This window comes from Panthera pardus, unplaced genomic scaffold (assembly GCF_024362965.1).
Source record: "Panthera pardus isolate Hobbes unplaced genomic scaffold, ASM2436296v1 HiC_scaffold_12, whole genome shotgun sequence".
Classification (NCBI taxonomy): Eukaryota; Metazoa; Chordata; class Mammalia; order Carnivora; family Felidae; genus Panthera; species Panthera pardus.
Genome location: NW_026526677.1, coordinates 65,840,174 through 65,860,223, shown reverse-complemented (window position 1 = coordinate 65,860,223; position 20,050 = coordinate 65,840,174). Strand labels below are relative to the sequence as shown.

Below are 20,050 nucleotides of genomic sequence, written 5' to 3'. Positions count from 1 at the left end.
ATAAAATGATAATAATAACTCACCCTACAGAGTTGTGTAATGCTTAAGAGTTAACCCAAGAAAATATTTGGCCCAGATTTGGCAAATATATGTGCTCAAAAAAGATTTGTTGAATGAATAAATGGAAGGACACTCTACCTTGTACTCATGTCCTAGACATAGGGAGTTATTCATCTTTGCATGTCCTTCCCCTTCATCTTTTTCTCCTTTTCCTAAAACTCAGGCACCTTCCCAGAAACCTTCCCTGACTCCTCCAGGGAAGTGAGATTTACCCCATCCCCTTAGCTCCCCTAGGCCTGTGAATATCACTTAGCACTCTGGACATGATCTATTTATGTTTCTGTCTGCCCCATGAGATTGAAAACTTCTTAATGGCAGAGACTTTGACTTAATTGTATCTGTGCTTTCAGCATTTGCATCCAGTACCTAGCACATACTGGATGCCCAAGAAATATGTGTGTTGATAAAAACAAGGAACAAAATACAAAGTTTAGAAAGTCTGTAGAGGCATATGAGAGTGTAAAGGCAGGACTATGTGAAGGTACTGGTTTATCTTTTTACAGTGGCAAGTACTTTTAAAAAGAAATCTTTATGCTGCTAGGTGTGAGAAAATCCAGTATAGAAGTTTTATTTTTTATTATTATTTTTTTTTTAATGTTTACTTATTTTGAGAGAGAGAGAGTGTGTGTACATGTGTGTGTGCATGTGTATGCACATGCACATGCACAAGTGGGGGAGGAGCCGAGAGAGTGAGAATCCCAAGCAGGCTCCTCTCTGTTAGCACAGAGCCCAATGTGGGGCTCGATGTCAGAACCGTGAATGAGATCATGACCTGAAACGATATCAAGAGTTAGAAGGTTAACCGACTGAGCCACCTAGACATCCCCAGTATATTTAAAAATTCAAAATTGTCCTGCTTTTCTAAAGTAAACACATTCCCAAAGTAAAGAAACAGCCTTAGGTGTGCCTCTGTTGTCTCTACTTAGTGGCTACCAACTAGAAAACGGTTTTGGTTGATGAGTAAGAAAATGTCCAAGGAACCAGGTGGAAAGTATCTTTATGTCCATGCTTCTCTCCTTAGGTCATCTCACACAAGTCCAACTGTGACTGCTTTCCTGAATGGAAAGTTTAGTCCGTATCAGACAGGAAATTTGTCAGTGCAATTAAAACCTTGGGCTTTGAAGTGAGGGAGACCAAGTTAGCTGTATAGACTCAGGCAAATTGCCAATATATAAAAGTTAGAAATAATGACTACCAAACAAGGTTACTTTAATGAGTAAATCGATTATCGTGAAAGTAAGCATCATGAGGACATTTTATCTGTTCACTGTTGAACACATAGTAGGTACTCAGTAAACGTTTGTTGAATGAATGAGGAGTTAATAACTAGGAGCCATTAATCATTCCAATTCAACAATTTTTTTATTGTACGGTTGTTTTGTTAGAAGGATTTCTTTTTTTCCCCAACCCGAACTGGTAAGAAACTATTTTACCAATGGTCATGCTCAGTAATTTAAATATAAATCCAAAAGGGAGTCCCTGAGGAGCTGGTTAGTTTAATATCATTTCTCAGGCAAATTAATTGTTGCTAGTGATTAGAAGCTCACTGTTGGGAATTTTATCCAGGCATCTAGACTCTCTCATGAAAGCCAGTATTTTTTTGGTAAATGTCCCAGTGGCTGGTTAAGCTTTCACGTGTCTAGGACCAAGAAATTCAAGTCCATGTGCATCTTGGGTCTCTCAGCAACTCCAAACACTGTTGCTAAGCCACTGGGCTGATTCAGATGACCTTTTAAATCAAATGCAGTTTGCTTATTATGTGGCTGTTGGGATGGCTTTTTTGTTTTGCAAATAATGGAGAGTTTCCTATCTGGGTTGGTCCTGTTAAATTGGAATAATGATAAAGGCGATTTGTTCACTTAAGAAAATCTAACCCCTTGTGTAGTTTACTTTAAGAATTTATCTGGTAGTTGAAAACTAAGACTGTTATTTTGCACATGAGTTTTCCTTTTCATTTTTAATGAAACCAAAAATGTACATTTTTGGAGTGATTTCTTTCCAAGAATGATGTTATTAAGTTGAAGTTGAATTAATTTTTTTTAAAAGAGAAATGTGGTGGGAATTGTAAAAGGAATTTAAAATTGTATCTCAAACACACATATATTTAATGTACCTAAATGCTTATTTTCTCATTTAGCTTGTACATTAACTGGAAAATGTTGACCACATTACTTTTCTGGCCAAATGTCTGTGAGACATCCCTTTTCATGATTCATTTACCTCTCAGAAGTATTAACACTTCTCATACTTACAGAATATGATAATTATTGTAATAATACTGCACATTTGTGTAGTATTTTATAGTTTATATCTTACTACCACATATATTATTTAACTTGAGCCTCACAAGATCTCTGTGATGGAGGGGCATTATCTTTTAAAAAAATTTATTTTTTGTTATATATGTGGGAATTAAGGTTCACATATGTTAGGTGACTTACTTAAAGTCATGGGCTGGTAGGGCAATAAAACTTACATCTTCTTAGTTAGTGGTTCTTCTCACTACTATACACAGCTGAAGGTTAGTCTCTCTATATTTGTATTGATCATTTATATTAACTTTGGTTTCCCACATAAAAAGTACTGAAGTGATTTCATATGCCTGAACTTGCCTACATATATTTATATATCTCTTTGTAGGGCATTTGGTACAAGGCCGCAGACATCTAAACACTTAAAAAATTTTTTTTCATTCACACAATAAACACCTGGCTCCTACCATGTGCCAGGTCTGGTCTAGGCACTGTGGGCAGTAATAAACAAAAGAGACAAAAATCCCTGCCCTCATGGAGTTGTAGTTGGAGAGCTGACAGTGCAGAGCCTGCTTGGGATTCTCTCTTCCTCTCTCTCTCTGCCTGGCCCCTGCTCATGCTCTCTCTCTCTCTCTCAAAATAAATAAGCATTTTTAAAAAAGATATTATTGGATAGGCATCTGTATAGATTGTACTTATAGATGAGACTTTTAAAAATGATTATGCAAATTATGGGAACAATTTCATATATCTGATAATGTGACCTTGAATATTTGTTATTTCAGGCTTTGTAACAATATCAGCAAAATGGAATGTACATGAAACAAATGTCAGAAAGCATATAGAAATGTTCCATAAGTGATATGTAGATAAAGATATACCAAAAAGTGCAGTACCAGGGGAAAGTAATCTAATAGCTACCAGGTTCTTAATCCAGGTATTTCAGTCTTTATTTTATTTTGAGGAATCTAAACTTCCATAAGATTAGGAAGGTGAGGCGCAGACTTGGCACTGGAACCCAGGTGTGTCTGATCCCAAAGCTCATGTTCTTATTCTGCACCATACAAGTCAAGAGTGCTGTTGATTTACGATGTGTGCATGAAAGATTGAACATTAGACTGGGGCTACAAGGTCTGAATTTGTATCTCAGATTTGCCGCTGCTAGATGAATGATATGGACAAATCTTTTAGTTTCTCTGGGTACTAGTTTTCTTGTCTATAAAGAGTTGTTATTAAACCTACCTCACAGAGTTGTTATAATAGTCAAGGCTTTGTAAATTCTAAACTACTCTATGCACATATGGAGTTAATAAATGTTAGGAAGGAATTTGATTTCTAATAGCATCTAGAATAAAATACTTAGGAATAAGTTTAACAAAAGAAGTGTAAGACTTACACAACTACAAAACATTGTTGGAAGAAATTAAAATCTAAATAAATGGAAAGACATCTCATGTTCTTGTCGAAGAGATAATATTGGTAAGGTGTTAATAGTCTATAAATTGATCTACAAATTCAATGCAATCTCTATGAAAATCTCAGCTCGCTTTTTCACATAAATTGACAAGCTGATCTTAAAAGTGTAAGGGACCCAGAATAGCCAGAATAATCTTGAAAAGGGAGGACAGGGGCACCTGGGTGGTTCAGTTGGTTAAGTGTCCGACTTTGGCTCAAGTCATGATCTCGCACTTTGTGAGTTTGAGCCCTGCATGGGGCTGGGCTCTCTGCTGTCAGTGCAGAGCCTGCTTCAGATCCTCTGTCCCCTTAGCTCTCTGCCCCTCCCCCACTCCTCTCTCTCTCTCTCTCTCTCTCTCTCTCTCTGTCTCTCAATAAACATTATGAAAAAAAAGAACAAATTTAAAGAACTCATATCTCATACTTCCTGTTTTCAAATTTATTATTATAAAGCTACCATAACCAATATATTAGGATACTACCATAAGGACCTACAGATCAGTCAAAGAGAATTGACCGTCTGGAAGTCATCCCTTGGTATATATATGGTCAATTGATTTTCGACAAGGGCCAAGACAAATTATTGGGGAAAGAGTATTTTTTTTCAAGAAATGATGCTGAGAAACCTGGATATTCACAAGCAAAAAATGAAGTTGGATCCCTATTTCATAACCATACAAAAAAGTAACTTAAAATGGATCAAATGATATTAGTTGATAACTCAATTTAAAAACAGTCAAGGATCTGAAGAGACATTTTTTTGCAGAGAAGACATACGCATGGCCAGTCAGCACATGAAAAAATGCTCAATACCTTCAGTCATTTGGGAAATTAAAATCAAAACCACAATGAGATTCCATTTTATACCCACAGAGGATGGCTATAATCAAGAAGACAGATAATAAGTATTGGCAAGGATATAGAGAAATTGCAACCCTCATATATTGCTAGTGGGAATATAAAATAGTGTAGCCACCTTGGAAAAAGTTTGGCAGTGCATCAAAAGGTTAAGTCACCACACATCCCAGAAATTCCATTCTTAGGTATATACCCAAGAGAAATGAAAGCCTGCACCCAAGCAAAACTTGTATATGAATGTTTATAGGAACAATGTTCATTATAGCCAAAAAGTGGAAACAACACAAATGTGCATCTAATGACTGGATAAATAAAATATAATATACCCATACAATGGAATATTATTTGGCAATTAAAAGGAATAATGTACTGATACACGCTACAATATGGATGAAACTTGAAAACATTATGCCAAAGTGAATTAAGCCAATCACAAAAGACCACGTATTGTATAATTCCATTTATGTGAAATGTAAAGGCAAACTTATAGAGGCAGAAAATTGATTAGTGGTTGCTTGGGGCTGAGAGTGAGGAGGTATGGGGAAGGGAATAGGGATTGACTGCCATGAGTATCGATTTCATTTTGGGGGTGATGAACTTTTTTAAAATTGATTGTGGTGATGGTTGCAAACTCTGAATATACCAAAAGCCATTGAATTGTGCATTTTAAGTGGGTGACTTTTGTGATAGGTGAATTATGGCTCAATAAGAGCTGTTGATAATATTCTTAGGAATACTGTCAGTGGTATATTGGTTTTTTACTCAGCTAAACTAAATAGCCTATTTTAATGACTGATCCTGTTTACATCATTCTGAAATGTGTTGTGTGAAACAGCCAAGACTAATAAAATACCATTTCTTTAAGTTTAAAGCTAATATAAAATGAATATCTTTGAGTAATGCCCAAATTTTCTGAGTTGGGGTCCTAGGTAGTAAGGAAACCAGCATTAACTGAAGGAGTCCTCTGTGCCTGACACTGGGCTTATTCAGTACATCCACATGTGCCATCTGGTTTAGCCCTTATTAACAACCTTATGAGGTCAGCCTTGTTACCTCTATTTTACAGATGAAGAAACTGAGTCAGTAACTTGTGTGAGGTATCCAGCTTTTGAGTGATGAAGCTGGGATTAAAATTCAGGCTTCTATATTCCATGTCCTAGTAGAAGCTGGGTTGATTCATATGGTACCACCTTCAGTCTTCTCTGATTCTATTTCTTGCACCTAGTTACAGAAATTAAGTAAAATTCCAGCACGAAGCACCTTTTTATATGACAGATTAGATCTCAGATCAAATCCCCCAGGTTATAAATTTGTAATTTTTGATGTTATGCACATAAATAGGTTTCTCCTATCTTATCTGGGTGTAGATATGAAAAACTAACAATCTTATTTTTTCTTTTTTCCCTCACTTAGCAATGGTGAACTAGACCCCTGGTCAGGAGGTGGAGTAACCAAGGATATCACAGACACCTTGGTTGCGATCACCATCCCAGAAGGGGCCCATCATCTAGATCTTCGAGCCAGAAATGCCTTTGACCCCACGACCGTGCTATTAGCCCGCTCCTTGGAAGTTAGACACATGAAGCAGTGGATCAGAGATTTCTATGCCAGTCAGAGAAAGAAGCACTGAGAAATTTTGATCACTTTCAGTTTCTTTTATGTTCATTCTACCCACGTTCCCATTCACTTTGCTTTTCTACATGTAATTACTTTCCCTTGTTTGTCATTAGATTTGATGAGGCAAAGGTTGAGATAGAAGAGAGGGTGATGATGGTGACAGCAGCCATCGCACACCTTGAATCGTCGCCCTCTTCACACCACCCCTGGGAAGAATCTCTTTGTGACAGCTTTCCTACACCATCAGTGGCCCTCATAACCGGAGCAGAGTTCCTGACTGCCTTTCACAAGAGGGAGGGTCACTTCCTTTGTTTCTCTGCAAGCAGAGCTTCCTCTTGGGTTTGAGGGTAAAAGTCTCTTTGGTCCGTTTGTCACTCCCTATCCCTTCCCTCAAAAAAGAACAGCAGAAGATAGACAAAAATGATGTAATTGCAGCTGGTAGGAAGGATGTCCGATGCCAATCCAGGAAATGGAAGCCATTTCTTTTGTACTTGATTTAATGATTTTGACTGTGCTGTAAATAAAGAATAAGGCTGGACCTTATACCTGTGTGTTCCTTCTGAAGCTCACTCCAGCTGTTGGGAATGCTGTGTGCACTGGGCTTGGCTGCTTTTGGAAAATCCTTTAATTTTCTCTCTTCTACTTGGCAGCTTTTCTCAGTTCTGGGATACTTGCCACTGTGGTACTGCCAGTAAGAAATCTGGCCTTTTTCTGCTCCATTTCTCTTTGTTTCTAAGGTCAGTTTTGTGGTAATTTGGTTACATTTTGCCAGTTTAGGAGAATGACTCTGTTTTGCTTTTGCTTTTACATCTGAGCAAGCTTTTATATGCTGTGGTTACTGATGATACTTCAGCAAGAAGCCTTTAAAAATTGATGAATCAACTACTTGGCAAGTAGAATATAGTCATGTTCAGCATTTTGTTTTTTAGATTTTATTTTCTGGTGGTTGTTACTGCTGTCATTAAAGTCACAAGTGTCCAGGCACCAAGAGGCAGGTGTGCGAGAACTTTTCTGTATGGCTTCCAAGAGACAAGCTGACTGATTCGTGCAGGCAGCATATTTGACATTAATAAATGGCCGAGCCGTTCCTATTTCCAAGGGGTTGGCTTCTTTCAAGCAGTTCTTACACTGAGACCTTTCTTCAGAGGAGCTTTTCTAGGATAACAAATAGGGTTGGATCAAAACCTTTCAGGGACACACAGAGAGACTAACAGTTTCTACTCTGTTGAAAGATTTCTTCCCCCTTCTTTTTATTTTCTCTCAATAATTTTTTTTTCTTCACCCTGCCTTGGGAACATTTTCTGCTTTTCAAAAACTGTACCTTGAGTTCAGTCATTTCTAAAGCAGTTATTTTTGTTTTTTAAGTGCAGACATAGAGTTCATTCTTGGGTGGGAAACTGAAATATTTCCCTTACTTTCCCAGCATCTGGGAGATACAGAAAAAAAATCTTTGTCTGGTTTCGGAAGCCTTCAGTTCTCATTGTAATGAGTTGTCCATCAAAGCATTTGGTCACTATTTTCGTTTCAGCATCAGAGAAAAGTCTGCTGGAGTGAGAATTTAAGGGTCAAAACAATACTAGTTTTTATTCTTTATATAAGCAGGGTTTATGGGCTTAGTAGAGGATATTCGTACTATTTATTTTAGGTACTATTGATTTTATGGTATTTTCCTTGAAACCTTATACTTGTTCAAAGTCTTTAAAATATTTTGCCATTTAATTTAACATTGTTTGGGTAAGTTACATTTTTGTGAAGAGAAAAACTGCCAAAATTACTATATTTGTATGCAATTATAATTTGGTATTATGTACACATTTTTCAATGTACATTTCATTACAGACGACAACCTTAGGTTAGCCTAATTACAATGCTAGAATTTAATTTACATTGAAAAAGACTTAGAACATGAAATAAGTTATTATTTAAAGCATCTCTCTCATTAATAGATGATGCTTTTGAAAGACAAGGAAAGAGAGACGTAAAGAATTGTGGTATTTCTGGGGTGCCTGGATGACTCAGTTGGTTAAGCGTCCAACTTCAGTTCAGGTCATGATCTCACGGTTCGTGGGTTTGAACCCTGCGTCGGGCTTTGTGCTGATGGCTCAGGGCCTGGATCCTGCTTTAGATTCTGTGCCTCCCTCTCTGCCCCTCCCCCGCTTGCACTATGTCTCTCTCAAAAAAATAAACATTAAAAAAAAAAAGAAGAATTGGAGTATTTCTATTATCTATTTTTGGTATTTTAACTACCTCAGTCAATGGATAGAACTAAAGAAACTTAGGAAACTTTCTTAAGGGATCTGGAGGATCAAGAGATTATCCAGAGGAATCAGTGTCTAGTGTATTAGAAGGTGAGGGAAATTAGATACCATCCAGTCCAACCCCATCATTTGTAGGTGATGGCATTGTGGCTCAGAGAGACGGGACTTGTCATAGCTCATTTTTGGTAGAACCAGGCCTTAAATCCAGGTTTGTTTTGTTTTGTTCTGCTGTTGTTTTTTAAATTGATGTAGCTAAATCTCTATTTGGATAAGTAACAAAACCTCAACAAACTAGTTTAAGCAAAAGAGGAAATTTATTGAAACTATGCAGGCATAGCTCCAGGATTTGAATAAAACCAGGAATTTTGGGGGGGGGGGGGAGCCAGTGTCTAGAAAGTCATGAAAAAAAACCTGCTACTTTCTGTTTTGTCTTGCTTTCAACAGAGGTCACCAGCCTGTGGGTGAGATTTGTTCCTCAGATTTTTATAGTTTGGCCAGCAGTATAAAATGCAAATGAGCATCAGTAATTACTGATTAGAATTACTGAAAACACTGATTGCTGAGCTTCACCCCAGAGTTTGTAATATGTCTTGGTGGTCGACCCTGGGAAGTTACCTTTCTAACAAGTTTCTAGAGGATACTGGGGGATCATATTTTGAGAACCAGCAGTTGAAAGAATTCTGAGTTTGAATATCTTGAGACAAGACATGCCCTGTCAATTTGCCTCACTCCTGTTCTCCTGCCTAATTCCATCTGAGTGTGGGAGCCCTGCCTAAGGCTTCCCTTCCCATGGTTGCTTTGTTCTTTCTCTGCCGACCAGCTTCTTTTCTGCTGGCACAAGGGCCATGATGACATCCCAGCATGGTATCCTCAAGCACCTGTGGCTGCACCACCTAACAAGCCCACAGGTGTTTAGAAAGGGATGAGGTTATAAAACCGTGGCTTCAGAGATACACTATTTAGGATGGAGAGAGAGCAGTTCAGACAACTCTATCTATCTATCATCTATCTATCACACAGTGTTTTTCAGAACATAAATGTCCAACAAAATGCCAATGCTTAGGTACGAGAAAGATCCATAGTTACGCAAGTTTGGAAAATGATGGCTTAAGGCCATCTACAAGGCTTAAGGCATTCTGGGACCTGGAGAAAACGATGGTGAAAAGAAAATATAGTATCTGTTCTAATAAGGTTTATGGTCTAGTGGAAGAAAGACACGAAATGTCAAGTCTATAATGAGTTGGTATAAGTGCCATGAAGAGTGGGGGCTATTTTGGCAGGGAATCTGAGCTAGTCTACAGGAATATGAGAATGCTTTTTTGAGATGTGATGTTTTAGCTGTGATCTAAATGATGAATGGGAGCTGTATAGGAAGCGGAGTGGAGAAAATGGCATGTGTGAAAGTCCTGAGTGTTGCATATTCCAGGAACTGAAAGAAGGCCACTGTAGTAGGATAGCAGACCATAGGGGAAATGATATAAGATAAATCTTCAGGCTTGGGCAGGGAGAAAGCTCATTCAAGTAGACCATGATAAGGAATCATTACAGGGAATGAGAAATCACTGACAGTCCTTAGTTGGGAATGACATGAACAGATTTTCATTTCAAAAGGTCATCCTGGGAGTGCCTGGATGGCTCAGTCGGCTAAGCGTCTGACTTTGGTCAGGTTATGATCTTGCAGTCCATGAGTTTGAGCACTGTGTCAGGCTCTGTGCTAACAGCTCGGAGCCTGGAGGCTGCTTCAGATTCTGTGTCTCCCTCTCTCTCTGCCCCTCCTTCACTTATGCTCTGTATCTGTCTCTCAAATATAAATAAAATGTAAAAAAATAAATGAATTAAAAAATAGAAAGGTCATGCTGGCTAGGGGCGCCTGGGTGGCTCAGTTGGTTAAGCATCCAACTTTGCCTCGGGTTATGATCTCGCAGTCCGTGAGTTTGAGCACTGTGTCAGGCTCTGTGCTGACAGCTCAGAGCCTGGAGTCTGCTTTGGATTCTGTGTCTCCCTCTCTCTCTACCCCTCCCCCACTCACACTCTGCCTCTCTGTCTCTCTCTCAAAAATAAACAAACATTTAAAAAATAAATAAATAACCATATGTTTTCACTGTCATGTGGATCCTGAGAAACTTAACAGAAACCCATGGGGAAGGGGAAGGAAAAAAAAAAAAAGAGGTTAGAGTGGGAGAGAGCCAAAGCATAAGAGACTCTTAAAAACAGAACAAACTGAGCGTTGATGGGGGGTGGGAGTGAGGGGAGGGTGGGTGATGGGTATTGAAGAGGGCATCTTTTGGGATGAGCACTGGGTGTTGTATGGAAACCAATTTGACAATAAATTTCATATATTAAAAAATAAATAAATAAATAGGTCATGCTGGCTATAGAGTGGAATATGCATTGTAGGAGGCAAGCATGTGGTGTAGAGACCACTGTTGCATTTGTGCATGTTAGAGAAGAGGGTGGCACTGACTAGGGTGGTAGAGGTGACAGCGAGAAGTGGAGGAATTTGAGAGTTTTAGTAAGGAATGTCAATGGGATTTGGTGATGTGTTCTATGAGATATGAGTTGGGCAGGTGTCAAGGATGATGAATTCTGGCTTATGCACTTGGATAGATTGTGGTGCCATGCACTGGCAAGGAGCATCAGAGGACAGAGGGTGACCAGGTTTGGCAGGAAGATTATGGGTTCAGTTCAGTTTTGTCAGGCTGAGTTTTATGTACTTTTGAAATAACCAAGTAGAGCTAGCTGTCAAGTAGGGCTGTTGGATGTAAAGGTCTGGAATCCAGTCTGGGCTGGAAAGCCATGGTGAATGGATAGTAATCAAAGCCTGGGATGTTAGTTCACCGAACTAGTGTTCAGGAAACTTAAGGAGCCACTAATGTATTGTACTTACCGTGATACATTAAGTAAGCCCCAAACATCTTGTACTACAACTGTAGGACATATGACCCCACTTAGCCAACCCACCACTTGTGCTGTGGTACAACCATGGCTTAAATTGGGATCTACCTCTCTGCACTCATTTCCCATTCTTACTTGCCTCCTATTACTTTCCTTATGCCCTGCCATTCAGTCACACTAAAATTCCTCTGAAATTCCTTTCCTAGCATTACCCCCCAATATGTTTTTCCAATATGTGTTCACTGGCAAACTTGTGTGCATCTTTCAAAGCCCAGATCAACTTGATTACTTGCAGTGTGAAGTTCTTTCTCAGCTTTACTAAAGGGAATGGTTTCCTTATTTACGCTCTCAAAGAACAAGGTTCACACCTAGTATGTCAGCTCTAATGTAGGCTCCACCAAGGTAAGGATTATCTGTTTTATTCATCTCTGCATCTCTAGTACCTTAAACAGTGCCCAACTTCCTCTAATTTAACACACATATCCCAAATTGTAATGTTTTGCTAAGTGTTCTCACCATCTTAGGAAGACCAAGCTCTCTGAGAACAGGAACTATGCCTCCTTCTTTCTCATAACCAGCATCTAGGATGGAGCCTGGCAGCCAGGTCTTGGTAGGCCCTCTGTAAATTTATATGAATAGATACATTGCGGGGTGGAAAGGCCAAACTTTCTATCCCTCTGTCTCTATAGCCAAGTACCTTTCACAGCTCTGATGTGATCATGTGACCTCCTGCCCCAGGCTTCCCTAGATTTTGGAAAGGGGATCTCCTAGTACTCAATACCTCTAGAACACAGACTTCCCGATTTACCCTCTCTTCAACTGAGTGTGTTCCTGGCTCCCTCTCCCACTCTATCAGCCTGGCAGTCTTTATCAAGGGGATGAACCTCTCTTGAGGTTAGGTGGGAACTAGAACACTAGAAACGGAGACATGCAGGTGGATGGATTTCTCTGAAGCCATTTTTCAATGCAAAGAGTGAAAGAAGAGGCTGGTTTCAATAGATTTTGTTACCTACTAATGAAGATCGGAGGATGGATGCTTACAGTAGCAAAGTGTAAATTCAGTCTTAGTTCTGCATGTGTGTTTAACATGGCTAACACCTTTAATAAGTTCAGGCCTGGAGTGTGAAAGTTACTTGCCCAAGGTCATATAGCTAACAGTTTATTGTTTTTAAATTTTTGTCACACCTCATTCTGAAAGGATTTCAGATGTTCTAAAGATATAGATTAAACACAGCATATGGGACAGAAGAGATTTAAAAGGGAAAGAGATGTAAAATGGATCTAAGTATGCAAACCATAAAGTGGCATTTATCAGCTAGGTTCCACAGAATGCTAATATTGCCAGATGTTAGTGGGTAGGTCATTAAAAAGCTATACGTGATGCAAATGCTTGAAATAAATGTAAACAGCTTATCTTTATTACAGAATCTCTCAAAACTTTGATATGCCATGTGCATTGTGAATCACCAAGAATGCAACATTTTCCAAACTTGTTTGATCCAGAATCCCCTTTTCAACAGCATTTGAGGAAGCCATTGAGAAATACTGTTACAGAATTCTATATATTTTCAGAAGACAGGGGCCAAGAAAAGTTGGCTAACTTTTCTAGCAGCCATCTTCAAAGAAGACAACAAAGTCAGTTAAACAGTTCACATAGTGTGTAAGATAAACCAGACCAATCAACTTGGAGAAGCCCAGGCAGGAATGTTCTAAAGGAGCCTCAGAAAGGGGAAAAATGTAATGAGATCTTCAACTTCTTTACATATATGGCTAGGTTTCATTGTATTCATCCATATGTGATCCTTTAGTACAGAGGAAAGTCTTAACACCAAAGTACAGCAATTATTCTATAATGAGCTAATGAAATTTACTACTGGTGTGTATATATTTTGCTGATCTGGCTTCATCTGAAAATAGATTTTACAGTGTTTGGAGGAACACTCTCAGCCAAAATTTCACCAGATAGATGTGTCTTGGCCAGTTTGAATGCCTCAGTAGGTAGTTGAACAGGGAGAAGGAATGCTGTTTTATAACACAAATGAAGTAGTTTGAAAAAAAAAACAAGCTCGGACACCTGAATATACTGTTAACTTACTATGGGACCAACGGTAGCTCACCAGCCATGTGGATGCAGAGCGAGACAAGGAATCACGTGCTTCTTCCACTGCAGAGATGTTCGCATCTGTCATCAAACTTCCTCTGTGGCTTTGGGGGATGATTTTAACTGTTCTTTCTATTTTGTAGCTCCTGAAGCCCAGAGGTAAATAGCCAAATAAAGATTTACAGAAAACCATCCAGTCAGTAACTCTAAGATATTAAACTCTAAATGAAAACTTTTTGCTCAGGTGATATGTAAAGAGCTATGACACTGAGGGTGTAAAATCAGTGACCTTGAATAAGTGCAATACAGTGGAAGTAACTAGATGATAAATGGCTTCCTTCTCTCATCAACAAAGGCTGTCGGATTATTCCTGTTTCAGAAATATCCCTTGCAGCTGACAGAAGACGTTTTATATGTTACCATGATATCAGTTCATTTGTTTAATACCTGCCTTCAGAATGGAAGGTACAATGTAAATCAGTAAAACAAACCATCTGCTATGTCTTAAAGAAACTCATGGTCAGAGTTCCACCATCTTCTTTGTCTCATATTAAATGCTTATTTATTTATTTTGAGAGAGAGCAGGGGAGGGGCAAAGAGATAGAGGGTGAAAGAGAATCTCAAGCAGGCTCCATGCTGTCAGTGCAGAGCCCCATGCTGGGCTCCATCTCATGAACTGCAAGATCATGACTTGAACCAACATCAAGAGTGAGATGCTTAACTGACTGAGCCACCCAAACAACCCTTGTCTCTTTTTCTGATGCCACATAACCCTCATGGGCAGGAATTTAGTCTTTAGACCTAAGCAACTGGTTTTCAACTGGTGTCAGTTTTGCCCCCCAGGGGACATTTGGCAATGTCTGGGGTTATTATTGGTTGTCACAATTTGAGGTGGGCTGGTGTCTAGTGTGATTTGACATCCTACAATGCAGAGGACAGCCTGCCACAGCAGAGTCATCTGACTCAAAATGCCAATAATGCTGATGTTGAAAAACTCTAGTCCAACCTAAATCGCTGTTGTAATCTAAGGCCCTTTCCTCAAGTTTTACCCTACAAAGAAGATGAAAAACTTATTGTTAATCCAATTCATCCAATAGCCTTATGCTGTAAACCATGCAATAGCACAATGTTTAATACAGACACACTCCTCTCTAAAATTTAATAACCTGTATGTATTTTGGAGACGGATTCTCAAGTTAGTCCTTGAATTTACTTTTCCTGGACCAAATAACTGTAATTCTTTGGATTGTCCCTTTGTTTATCATTTGTTCATTCAAACATTAATTGACTATGCAGTATAGTGTTAGGTAGTAAGAATTCAAAGGCAAAGCCCAGTTGTTTTCAAGAAGCTCAGTGTTAATTAATAGGGAGAGATGGTCACAATGTCCGATGATGGGGCTAAGAATTTGTGTTGCACTCAGGAAGCTGTGGGAGCATGAAAACAGAAGTGATGGATTCGCCCTGAAGGTTTGAGGAAGGCTTTAAAGGAAAATTATTAAGTACACATTATGTACCAAGGGTTAGGCACCGATCATGTTACTGTGAAAAAAAGACAGAAGGACATAGTTTCCATTTTCCTAGGGTTCCTAAAAAGAAAGCCAAGGGAAACCTCCCCTGTAAGGCTGGTATCATACTTTATAGATCGCAGAACGCTGCCACCTGCCTTTGCTCATGTGAGCTCCTCAACATGCCTGGCAGATATTACCTCCATTTTATACAGGAAGATCATGAAGCCAAGAGAAATGAAGTGACTCCCTTCCATCCCCCCTCTCTTCTTAAATTCTCTGATCCCAGATCCTGTGCTTTTCTATCCTTCCTTGGTTCCAAACGCAATTTCCCGTGCAGAGAAGCAAGCACACTTCTTTCTACCCTCTCCTTTCTACCCTCTCCTTGCCCTGCTGTCTCCATGTCTGTTTTAACTTTTGTTTTCTGCTGGCCTCAGTGCTGAAGGGGTTTTCCAGTCCTCCCAGTTGCAACTGCCAAGGGAAGGGGGGAATGAGAATTGCTGTCCAACCACTGCCTATTTGAAAAATCATCGCTACCTCTATTCCCCGCCCACCCGCCCTTTTTTTTTTTTTTTTTTTTTTTTTTGTGGAATAAGGAAAACTGAGATGTGGAACAGAAAATCCCTTTTGTTTGTCTTGGTGTTTGATAATGTATGCAACCTCTCTGGGTGGTTTAAGCGGTTTAGGTACTTTCTATAAAAGGGAGCTTTTAATGACAAAACTAATGTGATTATCTGAGTGAGTGTGAGAGGCGTATTCAAGGCTTAAAGAAAATCTGTTAGAATAGCTGAATGTATCTGCTTAATCCTTTCTCTAATGTGGCTGAACAATGCTCTGGGAAGCCATTGGTCCGTTCTTTCTTCTAGTAAATGCCTGTCTCCAGAGGTAGGGACTGTTTGCCACTTTTGATACCCGTACGCTTCACCTTCTCAGCTGCACAAAAAGCACAGGAAAAGTCTGGAGGAACCCAAAGGACTGGCAGAAAGCAAGTGTTTCCTCTGAATGCTGAGGGCAAAATGTACAGCACATGCCTGCTTTCCCCACAGCGTGTGGAGACACCCGGGGCCATGGTCACCAGCGGGAATGGTTTCTCTGAGAAGGGCCCAGGTCTCATCAGCGCTCGCTTTCGTTGAGTGCTGGCTGAAGGATCACTTGTGGAAGCTTAACATCTTACACCTGAGTTAAAGCGTGGCTTCACTACTCCTTTTTGGGGCAGGGCAAGGGATGGGCAGGAAAGAGAAGCATAAGAGGGGAGAAAAGTGATATACGTTTGTATTCTGCAAATTGCTCTGTTGACTTTGGGCCAAAATTAGATCCCTCGGAGTCTGTTTCTCTAATTCGTGAGCTCAGGATAATAAAGCCTGCCACTTAAAGCCACTGTGAGCACCATACTGAAAATGTGAACATAAATATGAAAGTGTCACAGCCAATCTAGAACATTTTCAAATAACATGCTCACTTTTATTTTACCTTACTTTGTTTAAAGTATTTTTTTAAATTTTTAATGTTTATTTATTTTTGAAAGAGAGAGAGAGAGAGAGTGCAAGTAGGAGAGGGGCAGAGAGAGAGGGAGACACAGAGCACGAAGCAGGCTCCAGGCTCTGAGTTGTCAGCACAGAGCCTGATACGGGGCTTGAATTCACCAACAGTGAGATCATGACCTGAGCCAAAGTCAGACACTTAACCAACTGAGCCACCCAAGCGCCCCTAAAGTATTATTTTTAATATTTGTTCTTTTAAGAATTCTCTTCTAAGTGTTTAATTCATTTTAACTCAGCAGAACATTTGTTGACTACTTACTATATGCTGGGCATTATGCCTAGTTCTGAATAAGTGTAGCCTTTAAGGAAGTCGCAGTCTGGTAGGGGAGGCAGGCATGTAAATTCAGCTTGATAAATGTGCATCAGAATTGCTTAATTCTAACTTGAGGTCAATAATAATAGCTAACTCTTATACAGTGCTTATTATTTGCCAGGAGCTTAGCCAACTGCTTCACCTAAGTTACTTCATTCAATCCTTATAGCCCTGTGAGGTAGAAACTATCGTGAGGCGGAGGCTTGGTCAGATCAGCTAAGTCACTTTTCCACAGTGGTAAGTGGTGGGCCAAATTAAAGTCCCAGATCTGTCTGACTTTACAGTCTAAACTCTTACTCATTGTGCTGGGTGGGCTACACTTGAGATCAAGAAAGACTTCCCAGAGGAGTTAACCATAGCTGGGCTTCCAAACATATTTAGAAGTTTTCCAGGTGTATAGAGGAACAGGGCATTCTAAGCAGTTGGAATAGCATAGGTATAAAGGTACATTGGCTAGAAAAGCATTTGTGCAGAGAGGAACTGTGATCAGCAGTGGAGTGTGACAGGTTGGAGGAGTACATAGGAGCCAGGTTATGATCTCTCACCCTGCACCTTTGTGAAGAAAGTAGGTAAATTCTTTATTTTAATTAATTTCTTGATTTCTATTCTGTCTGTCAGGGGTTTGCAGCAAAATGGGAACCGTTGCCCCCTTTATGCTGCAGAAGTACAAAGTACACTTCAAATTTTAGGATGAGAAAACTTTCAGAAAAGAGGGCACATAAGAGATCATGAACTCCTTCTGTGCAAGAAGAAATCAAGAGTGACTGCATACAAATGTCTTCATCGAGGCCATAAAGCAGTTTAATCAGCTGATCCAGGAATATCTGTGTTTTTTAGATGGATTATGAGGTGAAAGTAAACATTTAATGAGAGTTACAGGAGTATCTTCAGGTGCATCTATAGAAATTGGTACGTTGAAAAGAGGGAGAGATTTGTAGTAGATAATTCCAGGGAATGGGAATAAGGTCCTTAGCTGGAGCTATAGCTTCTCCACTGGGAAACAGCCGTCTTTAGAGAATGGTGTTGCATAAATGAGTGTCTTGGCTGAACTGAAGCTGGGAATCAGGTTTGCCGGGAAGGTAGAGTTAGGGGGATATCTTCCTATGTCTATTTATGAATTTTCTTTGGCTACTTTAAATGGGGGCCTGGAAGCGATGTAGGACACTTCTTGTTCTTACCGAGCTCACAGTCTGAAAGACAGGCTAGGCAAGAAAACAGGTAATTGCAACCAGCTGGAGTTAGTCCTATAAGGCGGCTTAGGATGGCTATGCAGTCCCAAAGGGGTACGAGTAACCGGACAGTGTTACAGATGGGTGGGGAAAAGCTTTCTGGGTGGAGGAAGTGACATTTAAGAAAGACCTGGAAGGTGAGCAAGCCTGTGGTGAAGGTGAGGGCAATGTGTGCTCTAGATAAAGGGAACAAATGCTCCAAGGAGAGACTCCTGCATTTGGGAACTGTAGCTCAAATGTGCTGTTCCCGTTTGGTATAGCTGAAGTGTAGTGTGTGACGTGGGAGTGACACGAGATGTTTTTTCTCTGACTTTCCTTTCCCCAATAAGCAAGATTACATAAACAGGTAATTTACCGGAATGTGTCATGGCTCTGACAAAAAAGATTGAAATACGTTTGGGGGTGCCACAGAGAGCAGGTGCTGGTGTGCTGGGCGCATACTAAGTGATTGCACAAAACAAAACCTCCAATATTCTCCCTCCCTGTGTCACTACACTGACCTGAGAACTAGTCTCTCCAAGGGGTCTACTTCTTACCTCTAAGATGGAAAACAAAAGGCATGAAATCGATGCTCAGAATGTAAACTAGACAAATAAATGCCAGGGCAGCAGGAGGGGAGAGCAATAAAGTGAGTAGGCCTGAGTGATGGTGGTAACCTGCTGAATTCCCAGGTCACAGAGTAATTTACTGACTGGTCCTAGGCCACTAGATAATTATCCAGACAGCCCCGATTCTGGTGCAAAGCCTCCTGCTGCTTAGGTTATTAATACCAGCAGCAGCCAGCGGGTGATGGTGGGAGCAGAGAGGAGCGAACCGAGCCCCCAGGCTGCTAAGTGAACACAGTCACCTGTCAGGACCCTCTGAGCTGGACCTCCCCAAGAATGCTGGCCAGCTCCAGCATTTAGCTCTTAGCTCAGCTGTTGCGTGGTCCCCAGGATCGGCTCCCCAAGTTTGGATGAGGGCTTGGGCAAAGGAAGAAGATAACCAAGTCCTGAAATTTGACCAACTTGTGCCAAAGAAATTCTGCTCTGTTTCCCCTTGGAGCTGGCTGAAAAGTGATCTTGAGTCCTCCCCAGAATAACAAATTAATACCCATGGAGCAATGTCAAATACTCCTCTTTGACATGGCGTGGGAATTAGTCTTCACTGTGCTCAAGTGGGGCTAGAGAAAGTGATGGCATCTGTCCTAGGACTTAATCATTTGGGAGCTTGATGTCAGGTAATCCTGAAGCGATTTCAGGGAGCAGGTGGTGTGGGGTAGGGCTCTCATGTCCCATACCCTTCTTTAACATATAACATGTAAAGTGCCCAGCACTTAGTAGACATTCTCAACCAACGTGACTGCACTTCCTTCTTCCTTCTATAACATTATTTGGGGAACGGTCACCTGAAGGATCGTTTATCTTTTCCCTTTAGGACAGTGGTTCTCATCAGGGGTCATTTTGCTTCCCAGAGAAATTGCCAATGTCTGGAGAGACATTTTTGGCTTTCATAATTGAATTGAATGCTACTTAGTGGCTAGAGGCTAGGGATGTTGTTAAATATCTACAATGCCCTGGACAGCCTCCCACAGCAAAGAATTATCTAGTTCAAATACCAGCAGTGCCAAGGTTGAGAAAACCTGTTTTAGGAGATTCTGCACACTGTAGCCAGAGTAATCCTTTTAAACACGAATCTTAAGTCACTTTCTTGCTTAAGAAGTCCCAAACGGTTTAGTCATCATACACGCTTTCCTAATTATTCACTCAGTACGCGTGGAGTTCTGTTGTGTGTCAGGCACTGTGTGAGGCAGCAAACACACATCTGTAGAGACCCTGCTCTTGAATTGATGATTCCAAAACACTGACTTTGTGTCATCTCCAGGATACAGTCCAATCAACTGAGGCTAGAGAGAGGATGTAGGCAAATAGAAACTGACAACTTGGTTTTGGGACATGAAGCTACTGCTTGTGAGACATCTAGGGAA

General features: G+C 40.2%; 1 protein-coding gene across 5 annotated transcripts in view; it reads left to right on the top strand.

Annotated features, from left to right (window-relative positions):
* Positions 1-20,050, top strand: part of PRCP (prolylcarboxypeptidase) — a 141,145-nt gene that overhangs the window by 69,712 nt on the left and 51,383 nt on the right. For 2 of the 5 annotated variants that reach the window (XM_019449953.2, XM_019449954.2), the window contains exon 10: positions 6,039-6,785. The exons of the other annotated variants lie outside the window; for them this stretch is intronic. In XM_019449953.2, the coding sequence (XP_019305498.1) occupies positions 6,039-6,255 (217 nt within the window). In that variant the 3' untranslated portion in view covers positions 6,256-6,785. Of the gene's footprint in view, positions 1-6,038; positions 6,786-20,050 lie in introns of those variants that run through there. 5 annotated transcript variants of the gene reach the window in all.